The 17,653-nt window shown below is 50.2% G+C and overlaps 1 protein-coding gene and 1 long non-coding RNA gene across 3 annotated transcripts in view; one reads left to right on the plus strand and one right to left on the minus strand.

The window, feature by feature from the left end:
• The window catches only part of LOC106971613 (uncharacterized), a 72,324-nt gene that overhangs the window by 24,351 nt on the left and 30,320 nt on the right, over nt 1-17,653 (minus strand). The gene's annotated exons all lie outside the window — the stretch shown is intronic.
• Nucleotides 2,538-17,653, plus strand: part of GALNT15 (polypeptide N-acetylgalactosaminyltransferase 15) — a 47,261-nt gene continuing 32,145 nt past the window's right edge. Inside the window, exon 1 of one of the 2 annotated variants that reach the window (XM_027061895.2) lies at nt 2,538-3,850. In XM_027061895.2, the coding sequence (XP_026917696.1) occupies nt 3,324-3,850 (527 nt within the window). In that variant the 5' untranslated portion in view covers nt 2,538-3,323. The remainder of the gene's footprint in view (nt 3,851-17,653) is intronic. The other variant, XM_027061896.2, reaches the window with a different exon arrangement.

A 17,653-nucleotide genomic window follows, 5' to 3' on the forward strand; every position in this document is an offset into this window, starting at 1 on the left:
CAAAGAGCCAAGTGTCTTACTTATCAATTGTTGGGAAGAGCTCCAGAGACTCTCAAAGAAAGCAAGGCAAGAGGACAGAGAACACCATGGGTAAGATGGAGGGCTTCCGCTGTGAAACGGTGGGGAAAAAACACAAAAGCGAGTAAATGAGCCTTGTGGCTGGTTTCTGGGGAAAAGGCAGTCAAGCAAAGGATGGGCCAGGTAAAGGCCCTGAGGAGGCATGATGTGGCTGACGAGTTTGAAACCAATGTGGCCGGAGAGGGGAGGGGAGGGTGTTCTGCCCTGAGGCTGGAGACTGCGCATACCTTGTTCTCTGAAAGTCCCCTGGAATCATCCTTGTGAGCCTCAAAATGTACCAGAAATTCTAACTTACATCTTCCAGAGTGCCTGTGTCTTGAACCTGAAAGCCATACAACTCTCACCCCAGCCTACCCTGATGTGGGATTCAGAAAGCACGGTCCAATCCGGCAATTCCTAACTGCTGTCCACTGGGACACTATGCTAGCCTATTAGGAACAATCACATACAACCCACCATGTCACCTCTGACTCTGAAAGGCTTCAGGGGAAACACACACTCACACACGCTCTAGAAGAAGCAACAGAATCAAAAGGAAAAGCATTTTTTCCATGAGATGTTTAAGCTCACATTCCGAGATCAAAATTCCAAGAAACATTCCAAGAAACAACGAGCAGTTCATTTCAGGAATTCCCCAGTGGCGTTCCTCCCCCCACTCCACTCCTGATTACTGGGGAGGCTGGGCCGTTCTGTAGTCATCAGAAGAAATGCGGAGTTAGTCACCCGTGATCAGCTATTCGGGCCAGAAGCTCAGGAACTCAGAGCATGCTGGCGTCCATTCTGTCTCCCATCTATGTCTCGCGCTCCGTGACCTTGGATCTCATGGCTTCAGACATCATCCCTGTGAAGTTTTACCACCAGCAAGCCAGACCTCTCCCTTCACCTTCAGCCATTGCATGTCCCACTGCCTACTCTCCATGTCCCCTTGACTGTCTAGAAGACATCTCAAACTTCACATGGCCCAAGCAGCCACTGCCATTCATCCCCTTCTACCAACTCCTGGTCTCCCACATCTCGGCCGATGGCAACTCTACTCTTCCAACTACCAGACTTGAAAGCTTGAAAATCATCCTTGACTCCTTTCTTTCTCTGACACTGGTTATCAGTTCATCAGCAACTGCTGTAGGTTCTTCCTGAAAATATACCCAGAAGCCGGGGCGCCTGGGTGGCCCAGTTGGTTGAGCATCTGACTCAATTTCAAATCACACCATGATCTCTTGATTTGCAGGATCAAGCCCCGGGTCAGGCTCTGTGCTGACGGTTCAGAGCCTGCTTGGGATTCTCTCTCTCTCTCTCTCTCTCTCTCTCTCTGCCCCTCTCCCACTCTCTCTCCCTCTCTCTGTCTCTCTGCCCCTCCCCCTCTCTCTGCCCCTCTCCCACTCTCCCTCCCTCTCTCTCTCTCAAAATAAACAAATAAATAAACATTAAAAAAATACGTCCAGTAGTTGCCTACCCCACACCCCCTCCACTGATGCCACTTTGGTCCACACCCTCATCGTTTCCCGCTGCAATAATGTTAGCCTGACTTCACTCCCTGCTTCTGCCCTTTGCTCCCCCAGTCTGATTCCAACACAGCAGCCAGAGTGATCCCATTTAAATCTGAGTCAATTGTGTCTGTCCTCCGCTCACAACCCTCCAAGGGCTCACATCTTACTCAGAGGAAAGAAGAAAAGCCAAAATTCCTACGATGCACTCCAATGTCCCGGAGGATCCCCCCTCACCTCCTGCCCCCACCTTACCTCTTTCGTCCTGTTTTCCATCCCACTCTGCCCTCCTCATTCTGCTCCTGCCACCCTGGTTCTCTCTGCTCCTCCAAAGGCCTGGCACGTGCTTGCCGCAGGACCTTCACATTTGCTATGCCCCCTGCCCCAAATGCTCATCCTCACATCACTGCCTGCCCCTCCTTCTCACACAGATGCTAGCTCTTCTGTGAAGCCTCCCCTCACCACTCAGTGTCCCCTGTCAGTCCCCAGCTCATGCTCTCCAGCCCCTTTCCTTGCTTTACTTTTCTCCTTCACCCGTATCACCCCTGACCCACTGCCTTTCTAAATTAATTCTCTGTCTGCCTCTCCCACTAGAAGGTAAACTGCATGAGGCACAAATTTTGGTGCTTTATTCATTGCTGGACTCCCAGTCCCGGAATAGTTTTGGCACATAGTAAGTGTGCGTCAACATCTGTTGGTTGGATGAAGGAGGTTTTACAACTGAAGGAACATTCCTCACCGGATGCCCCTGCTTAGTGGCCAGTGCCTTCAGATGCTTTGGGGGCTGGAGGGGCATACAGGAGCTTCTCCCTCCCCCCCCCCCCAGCTTCTGTCATTTTCAGAGGGACAAGGACAGTGGTCCTCAGCAAGGAGGGAGAGTCCAGCCTAACTTCACACATCGCCTGTGGGAGGCTGAGGGTACAAACAGACAGTTAGCTGTTTGCATCTATGCCACAGGCACAGGCTTTCTGAAACCAGGAGGGACTACTATTTCCTTCCCCTGTGGGTGGAGGAAAGAAGTCTTCCTATGAACTATGAACGAGATTCAGATCTGAACTTCTGGGATGTTCCTGTTCGGGTTTGGTCCTAGCAGTGACGGTTTATATTTTGCCCCGGAGCTGTGCGCTATGGGATTGTGCAAAGCCCGGGAACAGTGAGGGCATTAGGACCAGGAGCGAGGCTTGGCTTGGCCGGGACTGCATCTGGCAGAGGGCTCTCAGCTGAGCGCAGAGCTATGTGTGAAAGGAAATCAGGCGCTGCCTGCCGGCTTCACATCTGTTGATCTGACCTGACTTGAAGCGTCCAAAGGAGGACCACTGTCAGCGCTGCTGGACTGAGGACCCACCAGCTGCCTCTCCAGACATCGCCTAGCAACCTGACCATTCATGCAAGGGGGGAGACGAAACACGTGGGACTAAACACCTGAGCAGAATGGAATAATCGTTTTTTTTTCCTTAGGAGAAAAAGGGGGTAAAAGGGGCCAAACAATTCAATTTGAAGTCCCTGTGAATGGGCTCTCAGAAGGCAATACAGAAATCCACTCAGAGAGGTCCCGTGGCTTTCTGATTATAAGTGGAAGGCAGTCTTACACATGCTGTTGGCAAATGTCAGATGGGAAAAAAAGGAGCAGGTTAAGTGACCAGCAAAAAACTTCCAGGTGGAACTAGGAAGCCAGGTTCTCCTGCAAGCCTGAAGGAACCTGGAGCAGGAGGAGGACGCGAACTTGAATATGACCTGTTGCATTTGGCAAGTTCCAGCAACATGCTCCTAAGGAAGCGATGCAGGCATGGGCCGTGCAGACTGCAATTCCTGCTGCTCTTACTGATGCTGGGATGCGTGCTGCTGATGGTGGCCATGCTGCACCCTCCCCCGCACGCCCCGCACCACGCGGTCACAGTCCTGGCCACCCAACACAGCCCAGGTGCTGGGTATCGCCTGGACTTCGGGGAATCCCAGGAATGGGTGCTGGAGGCCGAGGATGAGGGCCAAGAGTACAGCCCCCTGGAGGGCCTGCCCCCCTTTATCTCACTGCGGGAGGATCAGCTCCTGGTGGCCGTGGCCTCACCCAGGGCCAGAAGGAACAAGACCCAGGGCAGGAAAGGTGGCAGCTACCGGCTCATCAGACAGCCGAGCAGAAGGCAGGATGAGGAGGCCCCAGAGAGGGACTGGGGGGCCGAGGAGGAAGATGGGGAGGTATCTGAAGATGAGCTGACCCCACTCAGCCTGGAGGAGGCGCTCAGTGCCCGCATCCCCCTGCAGAGGGCGCTGCCCGAGGTACGGCATCCACTGTAAGTAAGGCCCTGGCTTCCCCTTCCCCCAGGTACTGAGGCGTCATCAACAGACCCAGGAATGCCAACTTTCTGCCACCGGCTGTCCTTAGGGCAGCAGTTCCCAAGGTGTGGTCCCTGGACCAGCCGCAGCAGCATAACCTGGGGACTTGTTAGAAACGCAGAGTCTCAGACCGCATCCCAGACCCACTGAGTGAGAAACTCTGATTTAACCAGCCCTGCAGGTGAGGAAAAGGGGAGCTCTTACTGGTTCTTCCCTTCCCCATCCTGGTTCTAGTCCTTCTGTCTCAGGACTATCAGGTCAAACAGCTTTATCCATATACCGCACAGGAGCTTGGGGCAGATGTTCTCCAACCCACCTTCCAGTTCTCACACCCCGCCTCCAGGACGTTTTGATATTATGATTGTTGTTAGGGTTCGCTTTCGTTTGGCGTCAAAGTAACAATCGCAGCTAACATTTACGTGACTCCTTCCATGTGCCTGATTTTAATCTAAGAGCTGTCCGCCTATCAGTCCTTACAAGATGAGTGCTATTATTACCATCAGGCTTATTTTACAGGCATGAAAACAAGGCACAGAGAGGCTGAGTAACTTGCCCACCATCACACAGCTAGCAGGTGCCAAGGCAGGGATTTGAATCCAGGAAGGAAGAAGCTCCAGTGTGCCTGAACTGCCACCCCATTAGACTTAAGGGGACAGTCCCAGTGCGCAGGAGCTAGAATGCGGTGCTGCTGCAGCCTGACCTGGTGGGGTAGCCCCACCCCCAGAAGCCAAGCTGGAGAGTGCATCCAGGCTATACCCAGGGAGATGCTGAGCTCCCCTTGTGCATCCCCTGTCCTCCCCCTCCCTTACTGTGGCTGGCTGCAGAGGAGGGCCCCAGTCGGGCATCCGTGGCCGGTGCGACTGGTTAGCTCTGGGAAAACCCTTCCCTGTAAGCCACTGCTCTTCCTAGAGCCCAGAGTGCTTCTCACGAAGCAAACACACGTTCAGACCTTCCGAGTGAGTGGATCCATCTAGAGCCGCAGTCAAGAGCAAGACAGTGTACTCCTCTGATCCCTGGTGGGGTTCCTGTCGGTCTGGCCGCTTGGCAGTCACCCTCGGGGTCACGCAAATGCAGGTCAGCACCCGAGACCGGCTTCTCAGATGGTGTGCGTGGGCGCCTCTCTCATACCCACCCCAACCCTGCTGCTCCAACTTCAGGTCTTGGCTTCAACAGCTCTTTTCAGGAAACTTGCAGACCCAGCCAGGCCCACCCCATTGCAATTTGGTGCTCTCAGAAGTTTTAATTCATAACCCTCACCACAACCAAAGCTAAACGGTCGCTGATGTATTGGTTTGATCGATGCCGGGGTCCCTGCCACACACACAGGAAGCGAGTGATTGCCGAATGAGTGAACGTACTGTTTTCAAAGTCTTTGGATACATCTTTCTCTTTGGCCTAAGACAAAAATGAGTATCTTCATTTTGCTGATAAGAAGCATTGCCTCAAACAAGAGGGTCTCTGGCCACCCAGAGGCGTGTATGTGTGTCTCTGCATTATGCAAGTGCGTTGTGACTATGAAGTTCTGTGGGTACGTTGCATATAGTTGTGCGTGAGTGTGTCGAACACACACTGTATCGTGTGTGGCGAATGGATGCTACATAGGTGTGCTGCGTGTAGTACGTGCGCATAGTGGATTACGTGGTGCCCGCGTGCCTAGTGCCCGCGTGCGTTGCGGTGTGAGTTGTGCACGTGTAATCACACGTGCACGTGTGTGTGGATGTGTCTGTGTCCTTATGCGCGTGTGCACATGATAGGTGCAGTGGCGTGTGTGGTACACGCGTGATTGCGTATGTTTCGCCCTGGTGTGACGCGTGCACGTGTGTTGTGATTTGGCTTGTGTTGTGTATGCGTTTTTGCGGGACGTGTGTGCATGTATGTTGTGTTGTGCCCAGGCTACGTGTGTTTGATGTGCCTGTGTGAGTGTGCGACTCGCATGTGTGGTATAAACGCCTTGTTAGAGTTGTACACGGGTAGGTGTGCTGTGTGTGCTATTCGTGCAGTGCGAAGCGCACGGGCGTTGTGTGTGTGTGTGGTGCACGTAGGTTAGAAAGGCGTCGGGCGAGTTGTACGTGTGTGTGTGTGCAAGTGTGTTGTGTGTGTTATGCTTCTGGTGTGCAGTGCCTGGTAGGTGTTGGCGCGCCTGCGCTGTAAGTGTGGGCACATTTTGTGTCACGTGTGCGACGTGCACTGACATCGCGTGCGCACCACTTCAGTGGTCACTGCTTCAAGCCAGGGTGACCACCTCGGCTCAGTTTGTCTCGGTCTCCCCGGACTGGGACGCCTCCCGGTCCCTGGCAAACCTGGACGGTTGGTCTGCCCGCCCCATACTTCCCTCCCCTTGCCCCGGTTCTAACGACAGCAGTGGGCTCTGTCTAGAGGTGTGTGGCGCCCTCTGCTGGTCGCATCTGCTCCCTGCAGCCTGTGCCGTCTGGGCCTTGGCCCCCAGCCTCTCCTCTACCCTCTGGCAGTTCAGGTGCTGGGTGTCTCTTCTGACCCCTCTCAGGACATACAAGGGATCCTCTGCAAACTGAGGCAACAAGCCCCCACTGTCCCTCCAGGGTGACAGGACTCTCCTACTGTCAGCGCTTTAAAACCAGGCCAAAATTCAGCTTATAAAAGAACGGCCGTATATGAAGCACCTACTCTGTGCGAGTCCTGCTCTGCTTTCCCACCAGGGTTCGGAGAACTCTGGAGACCCCAGTCCCTCTGCCTTCTGCTGGAGTGTGCCAAGCACCACCCACCCCAGGGCTTTGCACAAGCCTGTCCCAACTTGAGCTAGTCCCGTGCGCCCTTCGTGGACCGAAACCTCTAGACCAGCCCTGGCCTTTGCTCATCACCCCTATCCAGGCCACAGGCTTTTCCTGAGTACCTCCGGGGTCACTGCTGGAGGTCATTTTGAAAAGGGGCATGCCAGGAAGTTAGTAATAATGCAGGACCAAGACAGAGAAAAAAGTCAGTGTAAAAGGTCAAAAGGCAGACTCTGGAAAGAAAGGTAAAATTACGGTGAACTTTTATCTGAGCACTTACTATGTGCTAGGAACCCTGCTAAGTGGTTTTCATTCACTTAATCTTCCTAATGAACCCATAAGCTGGATACCATTAATATTTCCATTTTACAGATGTGTAAACTGAGAAACAGAAAGGCGAAGGGACTGGGGCCAGGTTATCTGACCAGGTGTGTCTGACACCAAAGTCATGTTCTTTCTGTTTGTTTAGTTTTGTTATTCTCGAGTTAGATAACATACAGTGTGATACAGTGTGGCCTTGGCTTCAGGAGTAGAATCCCACGATTCGTCATTTACATACAACACCCAGTGCTCATCACAAGTGCCCTCCTTAATGCCCATCACCCATTTTCCCCACCCTCCCACCCTGTCAACCCTCTGTTCTTTGTATTAAAATTTTTTTAATGTTTACTTATACTTGAGGGAGGGAGACAAAGTGTGAGTGGGGGCGGGTGGTCAGAGAGAGAGGGAGACAGAATCTGAAACAGGCTCCGGGCTCCGAGCTGTCAGCACAGAGCCCTATGCGGGGCTCAAACTCACAAGCCATGAGATCATGACCTGAGCCAAAGTCGGACGCTTAACTGACTGAGCCACACAGGTGCCCTGTTCTCTGTATTTCGGAGTCTCTTATGGTTTGCCTCCTTCTCTGTTTTTATCTTATTTTTCCTTTCCTTCCTCTATGATCATCTGCTAAGTTTCTCAAATTCCACATCTAAGTGAAATCATATGATATCTGTCTTTCTCTGGCTGCAAAGCCATGTTCTTAACCACCACGTTGTACTTTCTGGGCAAGTCACGTAGGCTAGAAGAATTTCAAGTTTTTCCACCTATAAATTAGGGAGAGCTCACACTGGTCCTCAGGGAGACACGGAGGAGGATGTCTGTCACAGCATCCTTGGTGGCACTGAAGAGTTGGAAACCACCTGGACACGTCATGGGTGGGCACCAGGGAAGCTGGGCACAGCCCAGAGACACGGCGGGACGTAGAAGCAACAGACTCGGTGCACAATACCCGATGGAGGGAGATCTTCAAGTACCATGTTGAGTGACACAAGTAAGGCGCAGAAAAGGGGTCCATAGCACGACATCGCTGGGGAAATGTGAGCTCCATGCGTGCTGACCAATGCATTCTTTACAAGAACAGAGGAAGCTCCGGGGAGTGGCTGTGTTGTGTGGAGGGCTGGGTCCTGGGGCAGGCGTGGGCATAGCGAATGAATATATAGAGGAAGTAAAGAGAGGGGCCCACATGGGAGCCCCAGACTGAAGACTAGGACTGACTCGGTGCCTCAAAGCTGCTCTCACAGAGGTGGTCGGGGAGGAACAGGCCTTGCCCTTCAGCCTCCTGTGGCACGACAGCTTTCAAGGCTCTTCCGAGCCCAGCTCTCCTTGATCATCCTGGGGCCCGGCGTAGGGCAACGATTGCCCGCATCAAAGAGGCTCCTGACTGAGAAAGCGCTCTGTAATCTGGTCTAGGCAGTGGCTCTCAAACCTGAATTCACATGGGACCACCGAGAGGGCTTGCTAAAATGCAGCTTCCTGGCCTCCTCTCCTACAGTACCTGACTCAAGGGTCAAGGGTGGGGCCCTAGAATTTGGTTTCGACAAGTTTCCTGGGAGACGCTCATGCTGCTGATGTGTGGGCACTCTTTGTATCTAACGGGTTGGACAGAGCCACGCTTCTCAGATTTTCAAGTGTATGCAAACCCCTCGCCCCGGGCATCTTATTAAAATGCACAGTCTAATGTAGTCGGCTAGGGGTTCCACCCAAGATGCTACACTTCTATCAAGCTCCCAGTTGGTACCGGTGTTGTTGGTCCACAGGCCACGTTTTTGAGCAGCAAGGGGCTTTATCGCTGGTTTGCCAAATATGTACTTGTGGATTCCCCCACATGGCTTGTTAAAAATGTAGATTTTCAGACCACTTTTCTAGAGACTCCCCATAGTTCTGATTTGGAATGCAGTGATCTGAATTTTAAAAAGCTGATGTTAGTTTGGGGAACCACTGATACAGACAATGAGCAGAGAGGTAGTAGAGCTCTGGAAGATTCCACAGAGAAGGGAGTCGTGGGATTGGAAAACAGAAAAGAGAAGTAGTGAGTAACACAGTCCCCTTCATGACCTGGAGTTTTGTACTTAAATATAAATGTCAGCTCGGCTATTGCTGGCTGGGTGCTACCTACCTACTCGCATCAGTTTATAACTTGGGTTCATATTTTGGCCCGTGTTAGCCTGGTTTATATACCCACAACTGTGACTAACTCACACGCCCAAAGAACAGGAAACCTGGGCCCGAAACCCGGCCCCATCTCTTACTGTGTGACCTTGTATAATCACTCAGCCTCTCTAAGCCTCAGTTTCCTCAACTGTAAAATGTAGATAAAATAACACCCTTGCGTGGGGTTGTAGGTTAAATGAGATAGAATGTTGATGATCTTCCCTCCCCCCCCCCCCCCCCCCCGCTCCCCCAGGATTCAAGTCCAAACGGAAGTTGTCCTTATCATATTCTGGAGTATAGGGTCTAGGAGTGAATTGAAAGATGGAGAAAAGCCAGAGCAGGCAGCTGTGGACATCACGTCATTGTCCTTTCTCTGATCAAAGAGTTATTTTCTACCCCGTGGGCTGCTAAATCATCACTCACTTGGTGGCACACTGGAAGCACCTGGTAAGTGTTACAAACGACCCATACTGGGGTCCCACTATCAGGGATTCTTATTTAGTTGGTCTGGGGAGGTGCCTGGGCCTCCCCAGGTAGTTCTGATGCGCAGCCGGGGCTGAGAAGCAACGCTGTGGGGCACCAGGTGGGCAACAGCATTTCACAGGCAGTGGGAAGACATAGGAAGGGGTATCCTCTGCTTCGTTCCCTCCCTCCCGCCCAGAGGCCGCTTTGACAGCAGCTCTATATTGTCAAGGAGAAGGTGGTAGTGCAGTCTACCTTCCCGTCAGGTCAGTCAAGTTCCAGGCAGGCAGGGAGCCACTCCAGCATGTCTCCCCACCCCTATGTTGGCCCTGACACCTGGGCTACAAAAGTGAGAGAAGACGGCTGGCAGGGCACCAATAAATCGGAGTGAGTAGGTGCAGCCCTGCGGTGGGGACAGAGGGGAGAGCAGGAAGGAGCAGGCTGGGGCAAACACCTGGTGTTGGAACTCAGTTTATCTACCCTCCCACTCAGGAAAGGAGGGAAAACAACCCAGTGTGGTGAGTAGGAGTGCTTGTTCTGGTGCCTGGCCAGCCCAGGTCACAAGGGGAACTCACAAGTACCAAGCTTTCAGCCCTCAAGCCCAGTGTAGCCAGGGCTGGGAGCCGTGCGTCCCCAGATCTCCACCCATCCTTAGTGCCTGTGGTGTAGACAAGGCTGAGTATAACCCTTTGAGATCATGGGGCACCTGGGTGGCTCAGTCAGTTGAGCGTCTGACTTGGGCTTAGGTCATGGCCTCGAGGTTTGAGATTCATGAGTTCAAGCCCCGGTCGGGCTCTGTGCTGACAGCTTGGGAGCCTGGAGCCTGCTTCGAATTCTGTGTCTCCCTCTCTCTCTGCCCCTCCCATGCTCACACTCTGTCTCCCTCTCTCTCAAAAATAAACATTTAAAAAAAAATGTAGCCCCTTGAGATCAAATGTGCCTGTGGTAGCCAATGCAGTAGAGTCTTGCTTTGTGCTTCGGGTTAGGCTTGGGGATTATTTCAGAGGTGGTCAACCTGCATCTTATCTTGTTTAATTCTTCAGGAAACTGCTATTTCCGCTGAAAGTATGGTCCTCAGACCTGCAGCATCAAAAATGCAGACTTTCAAGCCCCACTCAGACCTACTAGATGAAAATCTCTATTTTTAACAAGATCTCTAGCTGATTTATATTCATGTCAGAGTTTGAGAAGTGCTGATGAGGCCAACGGTTCACAGCCCTGCCTGCACATTGGAATCAGCTGCAGAATTTTATAAATCATCACACCCAGGCTCCACCCCAGACCAACCAATTAGATACAATTCGAGGGGACTCTCCTAAGTGATTCTAATGTGCAGCCAGGCTGAGAACTCCTGCCAAGGCCCTTTTAGGTGAAAAGGAGCAGAAACACTGGTGTTACTGCAGGTGGTAGGGTTCCTGCAGTTTGCACAGGAAGTGAGGAACAGGGACAGTCCAGGGAGGACTGCAGGGGGTATAGGAGGAGGACAGGAAAGACACTCACGAGCCATGGTACTTCTAGGGCTCAGCCTTCCTGATGTCCTCCAGCAGCTGGCGTCCCTGGAGCCTGCTCATATCGCCCTCATGGCCACTTACTTGCTGGTGTCTTGTCACTAACAACCATTGTCCTCTACTCAAGCTCTGGTCTGGAGGCCCAGCAGCATCGGGATCACCTGAGATGCAGAACCTCAGGCCCCACCCAGACCTCCTAGATCCAAATCTGCATTTATGGAGATGCCCCGGTGGTACAGGTGCAGGTTAACGTGTGAGGGCACTGGGCTACCTCTTGGCTTCTGCTGCCTCACCTTTGACTCACTGCCTGTCCTATGACCTGCTACCAACTGCTGATCCTCTCTGTATGTCTGAATATCAAACTCCTTGAGACAGAGGATCTGGAAGTTTCACTTGGCCATTATTTGGGGGAGGCTATGCCTGTTAGGGGAAACTATTGTGCTAGGATGCTTCATAGGCTCTGGTCAGTGTTCAGACCAGTGACTACCTGTGAGTGCCCACTTTTAGTCCAGGGCTGAGGAGCCAGAATCAGAGCAAAGCTAAGGATGCCTGGAGCCCCTAGAAGGAGGCTGTGAGGCTTCTGAGGACCCTACAAAGAGACTGTGTGCCCCTTGTATGACTTCTCTCTAACTCTGGGGAATGATAGGCTGGCAGCATTAGCCTCAACCACAGGCTCCAGCCTGAACATACTTCCCTCTCATTCATAGGAACACTGTCCATCCCTCACAGGATCATCCCCAGGCCGTGTCCCAGCCCTTGTGTCTCCAGGCATGGCCTGGAAATTGGTGTTCCCAAGATGAGCTCCATTAACTACAGACAAAATGTACTAAACATTGGGATTTTCACAGATTGTGGAGAACTGAGTCTATGGTTGTTACCCTCCCATTTATATAGACAACCAGCCTATATACTCCTTGTGAGCAAGAACAGTGGCTACCTTCATTCACTGAACAAATAATTATTTAGCAACTATCAAAGGTGAGAAGGTGAGCAGGACCCCGCCCCAAACCCAAGGAGCTTGGGGTGAGTTGAGGGATACAGATAAGCAACCAGGTTGTTACATCGCTGGGCTCAGGGTAGCGATATGGAAACTCGTCTGCGTGGGGGACTTCTGCTGATTTGGTAGAAGCTGGAGGTCAGTAACCCCAAGACAGAAAACCCAGCAGAAACCTTTCTACCCTGGCCAGGTGAGGAAAGGGTGGGGGCGGTGTTTGTGCCACAGCCAGGCCATCTGGCGCAAAGCCGTGACTCATCCTCTCCAGAATCATCATCCAAATGCATTTTCTGAGTTCACGGGGGACCCTGGAGCTGCATGCAGAGAGGGTGTGCATCTGTGTATAAAGCCAGACCCGGACTCCCCCGATTGTGGAGTGTGAAGATATGAAACTAACTTGTATTCAGCAGCTGTCTAGAGCCAGGACGATCCCTTTAATCCAAGAAGTTCCCCTGGGCTATTGAAAAGTAACAGCATCCTTGTGTTGACTAATTAGGGGATGTAAATAGCAGAGCCAGGATTCAAAGCCGAGTTGATTCGATTCCAAAGCCCTTGGTCTTTCCTTCCCCACTGCTGCCACTCAGAAGATGGACACATGAGGTCAGGTGAGCTTTCCATGTATACGAACTGAGATAGTAAAACATCCACCAGATATATGGTTGAAGAACAAAGAACGTAACCCTGTTAGCTAATAAGAAGAATGTGCATTTCTTCATGGGTCCTTTTCACAACTACCTGTCACATTTGGACACTGCTCTGCAATGTCCAAGAGCTGTTTCTATGCACCGCCCCACTGATTCCCCCCAACAGAGCCATGGCACAGATAGAGCAGGAAGAATGTGCATCCCCACTCGACAGAAAGGATGTGAGACGTGGGGAGGTGAAGTGACTTGCCCGGGGCCACGTGCATGGACCATTTACCTTTTGCTCACTTGTTTGTTTACCTACCTACCTTCATCCCTCAAAGGATTTAAAAATACATCATAAAATAGAAAATCGCTATTAATATGATGTTAATCAAGATAAGGGGAAACATACTTTGCAACACCTTCCTTCAGTTACTGGTATACACCAAGCTCCTTTTTACCTCTAGGCCTTAGCAGACGCTGTGACACCTGTCAGGAACACTGTTCCCCACCCACACACCTTCCTTCAACTGCCTCCTACCCACCCTTCAGGTCTTGCCTGTCATATCACTGCTGCCCCACTCCCTGAGGATCTCCTTGGAGCACTTGCTACAGTGGTTAAATAATTATTTGGTCACCCGCTTAATAGGATGTAAGCTCCATGACACCAGAGACTATCTTAGCTTGGGTTCCGCCAAAGCAAACCCTGAGACAAGCATTTGTTTTGCAGATGACGTCAGGGAGCACCCGTAGGGGACTGGCAACGTGGAGCAGAAAATAGGACAGCGACGAAAGGTGTGTTTTCAAGGCAGTTACCTCAGAGGTAACTAGAGCTAGAGCTCGGCCTGCGGGGGAATCTGGGAGAGGCTGTGGCACACGCAGCTCCACGTGTTAGACCTCCTTAGGGTCAGGGGTTGCCGGGTATTAATATGCCAACTCTTTCTCATCGCTGGCTGAGGACAGCTGTCAGGGGTGGGTGGGAGGTTAATTCTCCAGCTCTTCAGGCCTGCTTGAGGAGAGCATCTCCAGCAGTCAGAGAAAGCCCTCACACGATTGGAAGGCAGGCTGTTCTGTACTATATTGATAGGGCCAAAGGGGATATGGCTGGGCCATCACGATTCTGCTTCAACGATCTTATCTATTTTAGTCCTCATGCATATAGCTTGTCAGTAAATATCTGTTCAATGACCAGTTGGAGGATGGAAGGTCAGGATCAAAGAGAAAATTAAAATGAAGACAGACGATCCGTAGAACCGTCTCGGTGACTAAATATCCTATTTCCTTACTCTGAGCTTCCTGGCAGCCGAACTGAGAAAGGAAACACCTTAGATATATCATGATCCTTATTGCTCATGAGGAGAAAACATACCAAGTCCTCAGAGGAAGAAAAGTGCCTTTTCCCGACACTTCTGCCTGAAAGGAATTTGCCTTCAAAGCTGCGTAGAGGGAATAGTCAGTGATAGAGGACACGACAGCCTCAACAGTTTCCCTCTGTAATGCAAAGCAGGTTTCATAAACCTGATGAAAGCTGAGAGAGTGATGCCAAGCATGACTCCACATAAGCACATTTCTAAGGCAGCCAAGACAGTGCTTTCTGACCTTAACGAATCAGTGTAGACAGCCCAGAACATGTGAAGGAATCAATGGATTGTGTATTCTTCAGATAACCCGCCATCATTGTCACTTTGATCCGGACAGTGGGACCCAAGCCTCATGACTCTGAATCCAGAACATTCTGTCAGCACTTTCGTCAAAAATAGCAATATCTATACTGGTTAAGAGCATTCGGTGTAGAGTCAGACTGGCCATCTGCTATCTGCTGTGTAACTTCGGCTCTCCGGGCTCTAGTTTCCTCATCTTTAAAATGGGAATATGAATCCATTATCTAGTGCTGCACACACACCACCTCAAAATTCCGTGGCTTAAAAAAACAGATAAACTGAACTTCATGAAAATTAAAAGTGTTGTGCTTCAAGACAGCGAAAATACAACCCAAGAATGGGAGAAAATATTTACAAATCTAATAAGGGGTTTGTATCAGAATACATAAAGAACCCTTACAACTCAGCAAAATGACACCTAATTTAGAAATAGGCAAAGATTTCCGGAAGCCTGGGTGGCTCAGTCAGTTAAGCATCTGACTTTGGCTCAGGTCATGATCTCACGACTTGTGAGTTTGAACCCACATCGGGCTCTGTGCTGACAGCTGGCAGCCTGGAGCCTGCTTCAGATTCTGTCTCCATCTATATCTGCCCCTTCCCCACTCACACACTGTCAATTATCTCTCTCTCGCTCTCTCTCAAATATAAATAAAAATTTATATTTAAAAAATAGGCAAAGATTTGAATAGGTATTACTCCAAGGAATACATGGAAATGGCGAAAAAACACATGAAAAGATGTTCAAACCAGTAGTTAGCAGGGAAACACAAATCAAAACCACAATAGATACCACTTCACCCCCCACTGGTATGGCTAACATAAAAAAGACAGACAATGACAAGTGCTGACAAGGATGTGAAGAGGTTGAAATCTTCACACATTGCTGGTGGGGTTGCAAAGTGGTGCAGCTGCTTTGGAAAATAGTCTGGCAGCTCCTCAAAATGCTTAACGGTTACCACATGACTCGGAAATGCCAATCCTGGGTATACAACCAAGAGAACTGAAAACATAGTTCATATGTTTCCAAAAACTTGTTTGATCAGTTCATAACAACTTGTGCATGAATTTTCATAGCCGCGTTATTCAAAACAACCGAAAATGGAAACAAATGCCCATCAGCTGACAAACAGATAAATAAAACGTGGTGTATTCAAACAACGAATATTATTTGGCAGTAAAAAAGAGTGACGTACTAATACACGCTACAACATGATGAACCTTGAGAACATTATGCTAAGTGAAAGAAGCCAGTCACAAAAGGCCACGTACTGTGTTATTCCATTCATACGTATAAAGTGTCCAGAGTAGGGAAGTCTATAGAGACAGAAAGTACATTAGTGTTTGCCTGGGGCTGGCGTGGATGACAGAGGGATGGGGAGGAACTGCTAATGGGTCATGGGTTTCTTTTGGGGTGATGAAAATATTCTGGGGGGGCGCCTGGGTGGATCAGTTGGTTAAGCGTCCAACTTCGGTTCGGGCCATGATCTCGCGGTTCATGAGTTTGAGCCCTGCATCTGGCTCTCTGCTATCAACACTGAGCCTGTTTCAGACCCTCTGCACCCCCCTGTCCTTCTGCCCCTCCCCGCTCATGTTTTTTTCCTCTCTCTCTTTCTCTCAAAAATAAGAAAGAAATATTTTTAAAAATCTAAAAAGAAAATATTCTGAAATTAGATAGCAGTAGTAGGTGAACAGGTTTGTGAAGATACTAGAAACCACTGAATTGTATACTTTTTTATAAGGGTGGATTTTATGAGGTGTGAATTATGTCTCAATGCAATCTTTACTTCAAAACACTAGTAGCTTAAAACGATAACCATTTACCCATGATTCTATAATTAGGCTGGACTGAGCTGGGCATTTCTTCTGCCAGCCTCACCTGGGGTCCTTCCTGTGGTTGCTGTCCTCTGGAGGCTAACTGGGACTGAGCGATCCAAGATGGCCTCACTCACGTACCTGGCAGCTGATGCTGGTTGTCTTCTGGGGTACCTCAGCTTTTCTCCGAGTGGCCTCTCACCCTCCGTTAGAGTAGATAGGCTTCCTGGCATTGCGGTTTATGGCAGCCAGCGGAAGCGGCAAGGCCCCTGGGAACCTAATCTTGAGAGAACATCACTTCCAGTACATTCTATCCATCAGAAAAAATCACAAGACCAGCTAGGTTCGGGGGGTGGAGAAATAGGTTGCGCTTCTCAGTGAGAAAAGCGGCACAGTCACGTCGCAAAGGAACATGCATGTGAGGGTGGACAGAATTATGGTGACCATCTCTGCACACGTGAAAAGACCTATTTCAAAATGCACTTGGGAGGATTAGATGTGATAACGCATGTATTTAGCACAGCACCTGTTACACAGGAAGAGAAGACTCATTAAGTGGTGGCTTTAAGGAATATTAATAAGACTCTACAATATCACACGGTCCACCCTAATTTCCCCAGTCCCCTATTGAAGACAATGAGAGAACAGAGTGTAGACGACAAAGCTGGAAATGTCTTTAGACACTGTGCAGTGAGTGAACTCCTCCCTCATCAAATATGGAAACTGGGCCCCAGAGAAGAGACAGACCTGCTCAAAGTCCCTTATTTCCCTTCCTCACAGGGGATTCGGAAGTCTGAGCACGACGTAGGTCTTCTTCAGTGCACACGGCCCATGCTGTCTGACACCTCGTCTCACACTCTTCCCTCCAGACCAGTACCCCGGCTCGGGCTCTAATCATAGCGCTTGCTGGCTCCAAGCACGAGGGTCTTAGAGGGAAAAGAAGCACAGAAGGCAAATTGTTGCCTGGGATGAAAGACAGGAGTCACAGGAGTCAGGGGTAACTCAGATGTCACCAAATGACAGTTCACAAGTTGTATCCTGTCACAGACATGTGGTTTGGCCACAGTTGTTTAAGATTTTATTTGTAAGTAGTCTCTATACCCAACATGGGGCTTGAACCCACAGCTCTGAGATCAAGAGTCATATACTCTACTGACTGAGCCAGCTAGGCCATAGTCTTTTTTTTAATATTGGAAGAGTGACCAATATTTAAAAATTGACAGATTTGGCACCTGGGTGGCTCAGTCGGTTGAGTGTCTAACTCTTGATTTCAGCTCAGGTCATGATCCCAGTGTCATGGGATTGAGCTCTGTGTCGGGCTCCACGCTGATCATGGAGCCTGCTTGGGATTCTTTCTCTCTCCCTCTTCCCCTCTCCCCCTCTTGCTTTCTCTCTCCTTCTCTCAAAAATTTAAAAAAAAAATTTTAACGTTTATTTACTTGAGACAGAGACAGAGCACAAGCAGGGGAGGGACAGAG

This window comes from Acinonyx jubatus, chromosome C2 (assembly GCF_027475565.1).
Source record: "Acinonyx jubatus isolate Ajub_Pintada_27869175 chromosome C2, VMU_Ajub_asm_v1.0, whole genome shotgun sequence".
In the NCBI taxonomy this organism is placed as follows: Eukaryota; Metazoa; Chordata; class Mammalia; order Carnivora; family Felidae; genus Acinonyx; species Acinonyx jubatus.